This window comes from Phycodurus eques, chromosome 4 (assembly GCF_024500275.1).
Source record: "Phycodurus eques isolate BA_2022a chromosome 4, UOR_Pequ_1.1, whole genome shotgun sequence".
NCBI classification, from domain to species: Eukaryota; Metazoa; Chordata; class Actinopteri; order Syngnathiformes; family Syngnathidae; genus Phycodurus; species Phycodurus eques.
The window spans coordinates 31,576,397-31,589,243 of NC_084528.1; the positions used below are offsets into that span (position 1 = coordinate 31,576,397).

At 44.8% G+C, this 12,847-nt stretch overlaps 1 protein-coding gene across 5 annotated transcripts in view; it reads left to right on the forward strand.

Annotated features, from left to right (window-relative positions):
* Nucleotides 1–12,847, forward strand: part of LOC133401817 (growth factor receptor-bound protein 10-like) — a 54,232-nt gene that overhangs the window by 14,696 nt on the left and 26,689 nt on the right. For 4 of the 5 annotated variants that reach the window (XM_061675254.1, XM_061675252.1, XM_061675250.1 and 1 more), the window contains 3 exons: nucleotides 520–616; nucleotides 6,005–6,269; nucleotides 11,490–11,637. In XM_061675254.1, the coding sequence (XP_061531238.1) occupies nucleotides 520–616; nucleotides 6,005–6,269; nucleotides 11,490–11,637 (510 nt within the window). The remainder of the gene's footprint in view (nucleotides 1–519; nucleotides 617–6,004; nucleotides 6,270–11,489; nucleotides 11,638–12,847) is intronic. The other variant, XM_061675251.1, reaches the window with a different exon arrangement.

Sequence of the window (12,847 nt, forward strand, 5' to 3'; positions counted from 1 at the left end):
TTGTCTCTTTGGGAGCAGCAGAATAAGACAAGCTTGTGTTTACCAAGCTGTTGCGTTGGAGGAGGTGTGCCGTGTGAGCGAGACCGTATCCGCCGTCATCAGTCTCGCCTACCGGGACATTCTTTTCCCCCTCTTGTTAGGCCTTGTCCGAACACTCGAAACACTCACTGGAGGTCTCACGTGTGTGGTTACTCGCAAGTATCACATATTAATCCAATTGAAGTGTTTACTTCTTTCCCCGTATACTGCGTTTCAGTAGCGAGTCACGGAGGGGGAGGGGGGGGGGGGGCATGAAATGCATGTTCACATTCAATATCTGAGATGAGGCAGTGTTTTAAATGCTTGCATAACATTTTAATATGATCCAAACTTTTTGGGAGTGCACATCATATACTTCATCTCTTCAAGCATATTTGAATTGTGGCTGTTGTTTGTTGAAAGATCCGGCCGGGGACCTGGGAAGGGTTCTGCCTTCTTGGTGAAATTCTTTTGGGTCTGACCTCATTTTGTCTCCATCAGCAGGACAATCGAGATCGATCCACGAATCACAGACAAGCAAATCTCATCGGGCCGGGCTTCCGACAATCAACCAACCACAATTCGCCAAACCATCAAGGTATGTTACGTTACGTTTGTCTTTTTTTTTTATTTATTTTTTTTATGACAGTGTAGCAAATTTGATTACTGTACCCTTTCAACGGGCTATTACTGTAGAAAGCTATTTCTTTATCTGTGATACTTACATTGGTGTGATGAGCTCATATCCAGTAAAGTGTCTTTACCGTTATTTATCAAATATGAACAGATCCGTGTGTGTGTGTGTGTATATACTGTGTCCATGTGAATATAAACGCAACTAAATCCCATGTATATGCTATTAAAAAATTTGATTTACTTCCAATAACAAATAATGACTAATAATTGGTTTAGGTTCAATAAAATATTCTGGGGGGGAAATATTCTGTTTGCACGCTTAACGTGGAATTTGAGGGGTCACGCAAAGCGGTAGCGCCGCTTGCGGGCTGAAAGGTCACCAAACGCGGTTCCGCTAGTTGTGGCCGTATGTGCGTCGGTCCGATGAGGGTTGTTTTACATTTGGTCCTCTTCCGCTGTAAACACTTGAGCAGTTCAAAGGGTGATCCCGGCGGACACAGGGTGCCATTATAATTGCGCGGTCTATCTCATTGTAGCGTCCGGGATCGGTCCAGGACAATCGGAGCATGAGATTTAAGCACAATATTGGCGCAGCATGGGAGGCGAGGGCGGGGAGTCCGCGAGGATTCGACCGGTGAATTAGAGCGCTTGGCCACGGCATGGGAAATAAATGGAGCAGAAATTACATTGTCATTTTTTTTTTTTCGGATCGGCCGGATGGAGGGAACTCAGGGGAACAGGGGAGGCAGATGAATAGGGATGACTTTATCCAAGGAACATTTTGCTGACACTAGATTTATGTCACACGCGCGTCGAGGACCTGATTATTGAACGCGCCTGCTGTTGACCATTTACTTTCACTTGTAATGGGTTACTTATTATAGCCTACGAGATCTAGTTTAGTTTATTTGGTCATAGAGTATTCCACAAATCAGTATTCAGTACAAAATCCTCCAGATAAATCAAGCAAAGCCCCCCCCAAAAGTTTTCAACTGGAGCCAAGGCTTATGTTGACTAACTCGGCGGTGGAAGAGCCTCTGAACGCAGTCGGGGAGCAAATGATTTGTGACTTTAAGCATTAACTGAACGGTTTCAAATTGGTCTAGACCTTAAAAGAAGCCTAGCAAGAAGCCTAGACCTGCCCCGGACATTTGACTTGTAGCGTTATTAGAGGGATGGTAATCCTCGCTGATTTTACGAAGCTCGTTTGCTGTGTTTTCTTCACAGCCAAGAAGAGTCGTAAACCTGCTTCCGTTCATTTGGAGAAATGAGACTCGCTGTTCCGTATTTCCTCAGTTGGGAATGAGATCTAAGGGGGATTTTCACCGCGTGTTTGTTTAGGGAGCAGCATCTGTTGTCAATATGTCATTTATCAACAGGCGACGTCGGCGGCCGCGCTGTGACGTGTGAGCCGCGGTGCGAGCCGCCGGCTTGCGCTGCGCTACGTTGCCTGCGTCGTTTCTCTCGGCCGCGCGCCCAACGGGGCCCCGAACCTCGTAGCTAAGCCTGCCCGCACACGTGCAAAGCGGCTCCGTCCGTAAGATGTAAACGGCTCTCCTCGAGATGTCGCGAACTTAACGGGAGGGTCGGCGTTCTCGCGGCTGCTCGGGCGACAAATCCCGATGCGGCGGAGTCATCTGACGGCGCGGCTCCCGTGAGCACCTCGGCTCGGAAACGAAACTCCCGGCTCCGGTTATTCCAGTTTTGCCCTTGTCGGGCCAGCGCAACATGTCACCGGCACACGTGCGCCGGCATACGAGTGCAGGCGCACGTGTGCCCTCTTGAATCGTTAAGGGCTGCATTCCTAAAAATAAGGGGACTGGAACAGCAATTTTCATGCGGTTTGTTTTGTTCCAAACATCAGACGTGTTGCTTTGACACAAGACACCAGTGTGCGTTGGGGAAAAATTCTTTTCGTTCGAAAGTTTACAGTTTAGGCCTGCTCCGTTTATACGCCCGCCGCCGGTCCCTTTGGAACGGAAGCCCCTCGGCCGGGCCGGAATTCACATTTCACGTGCTGTCAGTCGATGTTCTATACATGTGCGATACCTCTTGACAACATTCCGTTTTCTAAGTGAGCATGGCTAACCCTCTTTTCAGTTAGCAACCAGCTGAATAAAAGAGAGCTCAGACTGCATTCCTGGCCTGAGGACGAACGCGGAGCCGTTCGCAGCTACCATCTTGTTTCGGCTTGGTCTCGTTCTCTAATTACCGGTAATGGTCAAAACGAGCTTTTATGCAGTTTCTTCCAGACGTAACTAGTTTTACAGTACTACTTTTTAGTACTGCGTGTGAATGGGCTGAGACAATGGAGGATTTGTACCCCCAATTTAACCAATTGCAATGTTCTTAAGGAGAAGGAAAAGCGCTGAACACGTCAGAGGAGTAAATGAACACAGCGCAGGAATCAAAGCAACTTTTCAAACAAGAATATGACATTGTTGTCCTTTTCACCGCTGAAGGACTTGCGTTCGAGGCCGACTCGCAGCAGAGAAGCTCGCGGCAGTTTTGGGCCACCGTTATTGGCGTTCTGTGATGACAAGATAGATGGATCAACAGAAGTGTCCAATTTTCTTTCTGTAAAACTCCGAGGGAGTAGCTTTGAGCGTGCGGCTGCAGTTAGCCGCGCCGATGTCGGTTCTGCGTGACCTAGACACGGGTTCAGCTGGCAAAGTAGTTGTTGTTGTGCTTACTCTCTTACTTGTTTTGATGTACTACATTGTTCAATTGTTTTTAGTTTTTATTCGATTGTTTTAACTTTGATACAGGAATGCTTTTGATCAAAATGTAGACCGCGCCAAACTGTTGCTTTGCCAGTAACATCATGACAAATAGAAGAAAATATCGATGTGACTCGCCCAGCAATTCGCTAAAACGTGTCTGTGAGGCAGCTAATGTGATGTAGCTTTCATGTCTCCACCATTTGTCCCGCATCGTCGCATCTTCTACACGTATGTCATTCGACCTGTCTGTTGTCGTACCGGAGCAGCAAAATGAAAACTTGCACGGAAAGTTTTGTTTTACTTCTAAACAAAGCTGAATTCACCTGCAGCATCATCATCATCATCATCATCATCATCGTACAAAAGGTTTTCCCGGCAACAGTCTCAGACTGCGTCACGTCGCTCAGTCCGTCACAGCGGAAGCCTCGAGACTATCCTGAGTTTGAATCCGGTCTCAAGTCGATATTTAATAATAAAAAAATATTTTTTTTGGGCCGCACGATTTGCTCCCAAGTTAAGCAACTGCATCACAGTCGCAAATTGCGACTGTCAGCAGCTCTGCTTTGTGTGCTCCCTGCTGCCTGAGCTGCTCTGATATTTTAAGAGGATCAAATGATTGGCTCTAATAATTGAAGGTCCGGCGTGTCATGACAGCTGTGCGTTTGCTCGCTCATGAAGGAAGGCCTTTGTTTCCGTGCGCTCCTTTGCCTGCCAAAGACGAGCGGCGGCGGGCAGAACTGGTCTCTTGTTGCTGTACAAGGTTTGCTGGTCACGTGCGCGCTATGGTCACGCGGTTGCGCCGTCGACGGCCCGCGTGACGCACACCTTTGTTTGCCTTCTTGCAACATGCACAGGTGATTAGGATCACGCGAGTGATAAGGACTCGCAAATCCTCGATCCGCCGCTAAATGTGTCGGTTGCTCTTCTTTATGTAAGCGCCTGAGCCGTTGTTCTCCTTGGACCGAAAATGTTCAGCCTTCCTCGTTTGAGGGTACGAGTCTCAACAAGCGCAAATGAACCTTAAGTACGACGTGATGCGTTAGCTCCGTTTCATTTTTACATCGCGTGATCGCTGGCTTGCGTTGTACTCTAAAGCAGCGGTTCTCGACCTTTTTAGGGTCCCGGACCCCTGAATATTTTGGACCACTAGGGGTCCAGGGACTCCTGGTTGAAACCCCCCCCGCTGGTCTTGCTTGCTTGTTTGTCTGGCTTGCGCAATCCTTCCTCAGCCCCCATATTTGGCCTCGTATGCGCCCGTGTCCTGCGGTTTACATCTCTTTAGCTCCCCGGGCGATCTATAAGTAGCTGCTCCGGCTTACACGTTGCTATTAATAGCTGCGGATTAACCACCTGTGATTCGCAGGCACCTGTGATTCAGCCGCCTGCCACGTTTTGAGGAAAAACTGATCCATATTACTGGTGCTTTGTTGTAGATTTTGTGGTGTTGAGGAAAAAGCTATGCCGCTCCCTCCACAGATGTTTTTTCTTGTCTTTTGTTTTTGTTTTGTTTGGGGCAATTGTTTGTTTGTGGTGTATCATTATAAACTAAAACACCTTTCTTGACAGGATCCATCTGTTGAAGCCAGACTCAATATGACACTGGTTTGCAATATTTGAAAATGAACAACATTCCGAAATATGTGCAAATTATATGGGGACTATCTGAATTTAAACTGAAGGTCATCTCGTCATGTCAGTTGTGCTTTCCTGGCACGCAAGAGTTTGAGAGCTTCTGCCACTTCCAAGTGGTTTTTGTCTCCCCCCAGTGGTGCAATTGTAGTTGACAACACATTTGTGATCAAGTCATGAACTGCATTTCTTGTTTGCAACCAAGAGTTGTTCATCAGTGTCACCGCTGTGGATTGTCATTTGGAAAGAGCGAAGCTTTGTGCCCGGCTTGCTCCTCACAAGATCAAACGTTCGCAGCATGAAGCTATTAAATGAGAACTTTCCATCAATTGCGTTCACTTCCAACTTTGAGACATAATGCTTCTGGATTCCGTTGAAAGATTCACTTCGTGAATTGAAATGTGCCTGGAGGTTTCACAAGGGCTTTGAAGATGGATTTCTCCTCAAAAAAAAGAATTTTTGACTACGGGTTTTTAAGACCTCTAAAAGCAGAAGGTTCGATACACGCGGTGAATTTTGAGCAGATGCCGACAAATGTACGATGCCTTTGCGGTGAACTCAAGTGCTGAGAGTTGAAAAGTGCTACGGGCAGGTTGCTACGTGTATCTTTTTATCCCGGGCATTTACCCGCAGGGCAGCATCTTGCCCATAGTCGAGATAATCCTGCTAAATGAGTGTTTTGTGTGTGTGTTTCGAGAGTTTTGTGCTTTTCTTTGATGGGATTACTGAGAATTAAGGTGGCGAGGTTAACGGTTCACATCGCCACCACAATGAAATGATGGAGAAACTGAAATAGAAGTGGAAAAGTCCCAACAATTTACAGGGATTTGTACATCTTTTTTTCCATCCCTCAGCTATTTGGAAGGAAAGCATGCAAATTCTTTCATTGTATTCTCAATTTCGGGTTTGAGCTTTGTTGCAGATTGATTGATCTGCGTTCTCTGCAAAAGTATGTTTCAAAGTCGTATTCCTTTTCTGTTTCTTGTTATGTCTTCCAGAGGATGACGTTGATTTAGAGGCCCTGGTGAATGATATGAATTCTTCACTGGAGAGCCTGTACTCCGCCTGCCGCGGCCAGCGGACGGAATCGACATCGCTACTTGAAAACGGACAGACCTCGACCTCGACCTCGACCTCCTGCCTGCAAGACCTCCACCGCCATCGCCCCCACGCGCACCACACGCAAGCGCGGCAAGCGGCCTCCTCCGCGTCCCCGGCGGCCGGCCTACGCCGCTCGCAGCCCGTGCGCATCCTGGCTGTCCGGTGAGTGCCGAGTTGCCAACCCGCTGAACGTGTCAGTCCAGGAAGAGGCGTGATCGGCCTGAATGCGGATGGACGTACGTTCAGGGAGTGCACAGCTTATGGGTCACTTTCATAGAATTCCATCATTAAGACGTGTCAAGAAATGAAATGAAATTCTAACTGGGCAATTTTTGGATGGTAGTCTTGCTTTTCTGTGGGTAAATGTCTCCCATGCTTAAAGTTCCATTTTCAAAATGTTATTTATTACAGAGTTATTTAAGTTTTAGGCATTCAAAGTGCACAACCGTAAAGACGTAAAAACAGCTTCATCAAAGCTGCGGATGCATGTACATAAATGATACAAACTACACATTCAACCCTTTACATGCTTGTTTTTATATAATCGTAATAACGGTAAAGACAATGAAATAGTTCTGACGCTTTTGCAAATTCATTCATATCTCACAAATGGCACCATTTATTTTGCTGTCTGCTCCTGACTGTGTGAATGCAAAGTAGCTGCCTCATCCTGGCGCTCACAGGTCCCTCTGGTGTGTTGCAACGACATAATGAGGCGCTCTCCAGTGGCGTTAACGGTAAAGACACTTTGAGTTGAGTGACAAAGGAGGAGCATTTGTAAAAGAAGCAAAACATTTTTAAAAGACACTAAGATGTGTGTGTTTGGGTTTTTATGGAAAATGCATATTAAGCAATAGGCAAAAATCCAAGAAAACATTTTGCAAATCATGAAACTTCATTTCGGACACCTAACGCTAAAGACATTTAGTCATTAAAAGTTGGAAAAGCATTACTTCATTGTATTTTATTTTCTTGGAAGCAATTATGACCTTTTGATGGATCATTCATATCCTCATATTAGTTGACTTTCAAAAGGAAGTTGAGTTGGCCATGTCCTTCCCGTTACTCAAGAAATGACTGTAATTTCTCATGTATAATGCGCCTTTTTTCCATCCCAAAAAATGTCAAAAATCAATGGTGCGCATTATACATAGGTATAGGGGAAAATTTGGGGGGGGACCTTTCCCATTTTATAAATGTATGCGGGGATGCAGAGGTTATGAAAAAGCGGTCCATGTTCGTTTCAATATGCCACTGCCACCTAGAGGTTATGAGAAAGGTGAACACTTTCATTCTAATATGCCACCGCCACCTAGTGGTTATGAAAATGATGTAACCTACACTTTCATTCCAATATGACAGGGGTACGTATGACTGCATATGTACGGTTGTGCTCGTATGTTTACATACCCTGGCAGAATTTGTGAAATATATACACGTATATTTATTAATTAATTTATTTTTATTTTTATTTTGTAAATACGACCGATGACGAGTCACTGATGGTGGAGTGGTACACTCGCCTGACTTTGGTGCCGCCAGCGTGAGTTCAGTTCCCACTCAGTGACGGTGCGAATGGTTGTCCGTGTCTATATGTGCCCTGCGACTGACTGGCGACCGGTTCAGGGTGTAGTCCGCCTTTCGCCCGAAGTCAGCTGCGGTAGGCGCCAGCGCCCCATGACCCTAACCAGGAAAAGCGGTGCTGAATATGGATGGATGGATGGACGACTGATCAGTCATCATTAATTTCTTTATGGTTATGTTTTGTTTGATCAGAATCGGAAGCATCTTTATTTGACGATTCTGATGATAATGCTTTTCTGAAATGCTTGACAGTTTAATTTGAATCCTATTCAAATAAAAATGTGTTTTGCCTGGCCCCTCATGTTTTCTTCAAAGTATTGTACCCATCTTACAAATTCTGCCCGGGTAATCAAACATGAGCACAACTATGTGTTTTCCCGTTGACTAAATCAAAGTAGGGCTGTGAATTTAAAAATAAGCGCAATTAAATAAAACGAAGGTATTACGTGTTCAAATAAAGTGCTTAACTTCAGAGTAATTGTTTGAAAAAAACCTAACAAAATACAGATAATACTTTTTAAAAATGCATTATACATAGGCTGAAGGGTTTTCCAGAATTGTGAGGTCAACTTTGGGGGTGCGCATTATACACGAGAAATTACGGTGTATGAAATCGACCCTTCGTAACCCTGTTCGGACACAATCGCTCAGCGTGTAGCACTGTGTTGTACGCGTAGTAATGGCCATTATCAAGATAGACGCTAGTCAAACGGCAAAGACTTTCATCTTCACAAATCGCACTGAAACACAAAATACACAGGCCATTGGAGCCCACATGAAATAGAAAGTAACTGTATTTCATTTTCGTCAGCTTGTTTGCTGTTCTCGGCAGGGATGTGGCAGGGCGGAGGTATGGTAGCCAGTGTCGTGGTGGTGCTGCTGGAAGTAGCCTGCGGATTCGCCTTCCCCGCAAAAATGCTCAGCATTGTCTGAGTCGTCGGTTACTTCCTTCTGTTCCTCCTAAATCTTATGATGAAGGCACAAAGGATCCTGTAGCGTTCATTCACGCTTTGAACGTTGTATGTGTGAGTTGTGACAAGTAGAAAATTGGACACATGCACGACTCCAGCTTTTAGCATGTAAAGACCACACTTCTAATGCAGCAGGGTACATCAATCATATGCTCCGAGTTGATCGTTAACATCCGTCAGTGAGTAAGAGCACAAACTAATCCCTCGTTTCACTTCCTTTTGTCGTATTTTAATTTTGTTATGATCGGCGAATGGAAATCAATGACATTTATATTTCAACTCCGCTGTAAATGCCGTATGCGGTTGAAGAGACATGGTTCCGGGAAACTTGTCGGCCTCAGTTTTCTTCTTACAAACATTTTTACCTTTGGAAGACTGTTCCTGGCTCAAAGAGTCGCTCTCATTAAAAAAAAATAAAAATAGAAAAACAAACAAACAAACAAACAGTGAAAGCCGAAGGGAAAACAACATAACTTTGATGTTTACTGAAGTGTGGTTTTGCGCAATGTGCTGAGGTCTCATGTAACGTAATATTGTTTCAAGTCCCAAGTTTTGCGCAACTCCAGGGACATTTCTTGTGAAGAGTTTGGGAGAATTGCTAATTGCGCAACTTTAAGGCCACTAAGATTAAGAGGCTACACTGTTTTTGTTTTCACTTTCCAGTGATTGTACCAAACGTGGCAACAATTAAATTGATAAATTATTAAGACAGATGTGCTTGAATATTACCATCCCTGCACACCCTCCCAATACATAAATGCTGCCATATAATTCCTTATCTGTAGCCTTTCAATGCCTTCTTCCTTCTTGTCAGGCCCTGTTTGTCTCAAACAACACCAGCAGGTCAAAGATTCTCATTAATTGTACCATCGAGCACAAGCCTCTTTCTCCTTTTAAAAAAATCGTCGCTCACCGCATCCCTAAGGCGTTCATTATCGGCTTTATCATATACATTCACTGCGGAGCGCTCTGTTTGAATTATCCCTGTCTGGACTATTTGACAGAAGTAGAGAAGAAATGATCAGGTAATGGAGCATTCAGTCTTTAAGGACTCACAAGCAGGCCCTCAAGTTCTTATTATTCAGAGCTGACCTCTGGATAACCCCGGTCTCCAGCTCAGATGGGACGACATCAAAAGGCCCGCTCCCTTTTGAACTCGCTGGCTTCTACACAGAAATCATCCAGGCGGGGAGAAAGAGTCGAAAAGAGAATGGCTTTCCGAACGCACTATTCACCGGCAAAAAAAATAAAAAAAAATAAAATAATAATAAAAAAGGTTCAACCCTGAAAAGTTTATGATCAGCTGTCAAACCACCATCCCTCTTCTGAGCCACAAGCTTATGAGTGCCTAAATTAAAAAAAAAAAAAAAAACACTTTAAAGTGATGTCTTATTTAATATTGATGTGTGATGAATATTGCAGAAAATTAGCCGGCAGGCTGCGGCGGTCTGTGATTTCTCCTGGCTTGGAGACCGTTCGTTACGGCGAGATCAGACAGAAACAGACATGAGCTCGGATGCTACGCAGAAAAGATCTTCTAGTGCCCCCTCCTGCGCATATTTCACATGTGTCAGCGACTCTTGTTATCCTAACTTTATACCCGTTTTGCACTGTTCGGAAAGCTGCATCATTACCATAAATGTCAGATCAGGTTTTAATTTAATACCAACATAACATTTTGAAGTTACTCATCCTCCGCATAACCGTAATATTACACGAAAGAAAATGTTTAGCTTGACTGCAATTTGATTTAAAAAATGGAAACACCTTGGTCTGGCTGAATTCATTTTATATTGAACACCCAGGATATGCAACTGGAAATTGAATTTATATTTCATAGTCAGAACTTTCCGCACATCCTTCGGTCTTTCATTGCAAGATGGAACCCAGAGTAAGAATATCATTAGTACAGCACAAGAAAAGAAAACAGAAAGTCTGAAGAGCTTCATCTCAAGGTGCAGATGAGGAAATGGAGAACATGCTGCAGGAGCTGAAAGAACTCCAAACTTACCAAAGTGCACACTTTGTGCATATTTTGCATCTTTCGTGGCTCATCGAGAAATGGCAGGATTCAAACGGACACCTGATCAAGCGCTCGTTAGCTGGAAGCGTCAAAAATCCGAAGAGGGCCTACGAAGGGTTTCGGTGCCTTGCTCAAGGGCAGCCTCGCGTCTCTCCAATAACTAATTGCAATATTTATTTTACCTGCGGCGGGATCCGAATCATCACCCTCCAGTTCCAAATTCCTGCCATGACCGTTTCACATCCGAAGAAGAAAAAAATGACAAGCGTTCATATTTTGACTGCAGACTGCATCATTTTTGTATTAATGCAGTACTTGTTCTCAAATGGTCAATCATTTTTTTTTTTTTTTGCATGCTAGATTAGATAAATCCCAAAATAAATAGGAAGTATTTTTACGTTTTCATAATTGTACTGTATATCGCCCAAGTGTAGCCAGTTACCAATAGTGACAGTAATTTTTACAAAAAGTACTAGAGGTTCAGCAGCATCTCTTATCACGTTAACTGCAAGGTTATATAAATAAATAGTTCCCTGAAGTTCATCCAGTTTTAAATTGATCTCTTATTGGCCCTCTGAATTTTGTATTTTGATTTTTTTTAAAGGTTGATGCCGACATGCGTCAAATCGGCCCAGCTGATAATCGCGCTTACCCTACCCAAGTGATCCGGTTTACTGCTTTACCTACTAAGTTTTCACGTGACATGAGACAAGGAGAGAATTCCAACGAAACGCAGTTGAAGTGGAACTCGGCAGCCGGTTGGACTTTGTGACGGTTTTTGTGTCCTGTTCCTCTGGCGTCCAGGAGGTTGCGAGAGGAGGAGCAGCAGCAGTTGAGGACGTCCTCCCTCCCGGCCATCCCGAACCCCTTCCCTGAGCTCTGCAGTCCGGCCAGCTCGCCTGTGCTCGGTCCCGGTTCGCTTCCTCCCAGGGAACCCTCCGCCGGCATATACGTAAGCGCAACGGGAACCTTCGTGCCGCACTTGTGCAACCGCGAGTAAGTCGGACGCTCCGTCGTTCGGTGCACAAGAACAAAACATCTGCAGTAAATACGTACGTGTTATTTTTATTTTGTTGGTAAGCGCGCCACGGACGGATGGCGTTTGTTGTTCTGCAGATTTGGAATATCGTGAATCCGTTGCACGTGGCGATCCGATGTGTGTTGCACATGGACATTTGAGGAATTTCCCTGGCCAACATCTGCCTCATATTTTGCTCGTTTCTGGCATGGTGATTGCTAGCACATGATTTCGACGCTACGTGTATGTGTACGCACGCGCTGAAAGGTGTGCGTGTGTGCGTTGCGTGTAGTAGTGTCCGTGGCAGGATGGTTTATGCCTGTGCCGTTTCCCTTTGTGTGTTTAAGATGAGGACACTGACCTGCCTGTTCCTGGAGGTTGAAAGCTCTCTATCATCATCATCATCATGGTTGTGAATATGGGGCCAGCCGGTGCTGGTTCCAGTCGTGTGCCACTTTACAGTAATGTGTGACCAAACTATTTGTCAGCTGTATCCTGCCTGCGATCCAGGGCCTCTTCCTGTCACGGATCCCTTTTTGCACTTCCACTAAAGGGATTTCTACCTGACTTGAATATAACCAGCTTCCTATTAATACGCTTTGCGGTTTAAGATTACAACTTGAGAAATGAATTACACCTGCTTAGCGTTGGTCTCGGCCTCCGAGGTTTCGTTCGAGGTCATTATGAGCGGGGGAGTTTATTTCCATGTGCGGAGGTTGTAGGCTTATGTTACTCGCCGTGGCACACATTCAGTTCTGCACGGTACATTTTCGTTTTAACAGGTCAAAAGGTCCAAAATGAATGTCTCTCAAAGTGGTATGAGTCAAAATAAGTAGGGCAGGCAAGACGGGAATTTTGTTGATGTTTTAATTCCCAGACGGCCCATTAAGAGTGCCGTGTGGACCAGGAAATGGAGCGGGGGGGGTAGTAAATGATGAACGGAGGGAAAGTTCTGTTATTTGTGCTGTAAACTAAGCAGACATTTAAATATCAGCTGATCCAGAGCACTTTTGAGGTTGTTTTTTTTTCTCTTCCCCCCCCTCGCCCACAATGCTTCTCTGACAGCAACCAGAAAGTGTTTGCATGGGTTTGGGGCTGCAACCATCAATTATTTTAATCATCGATTAATCAGTTGATTGTTTTA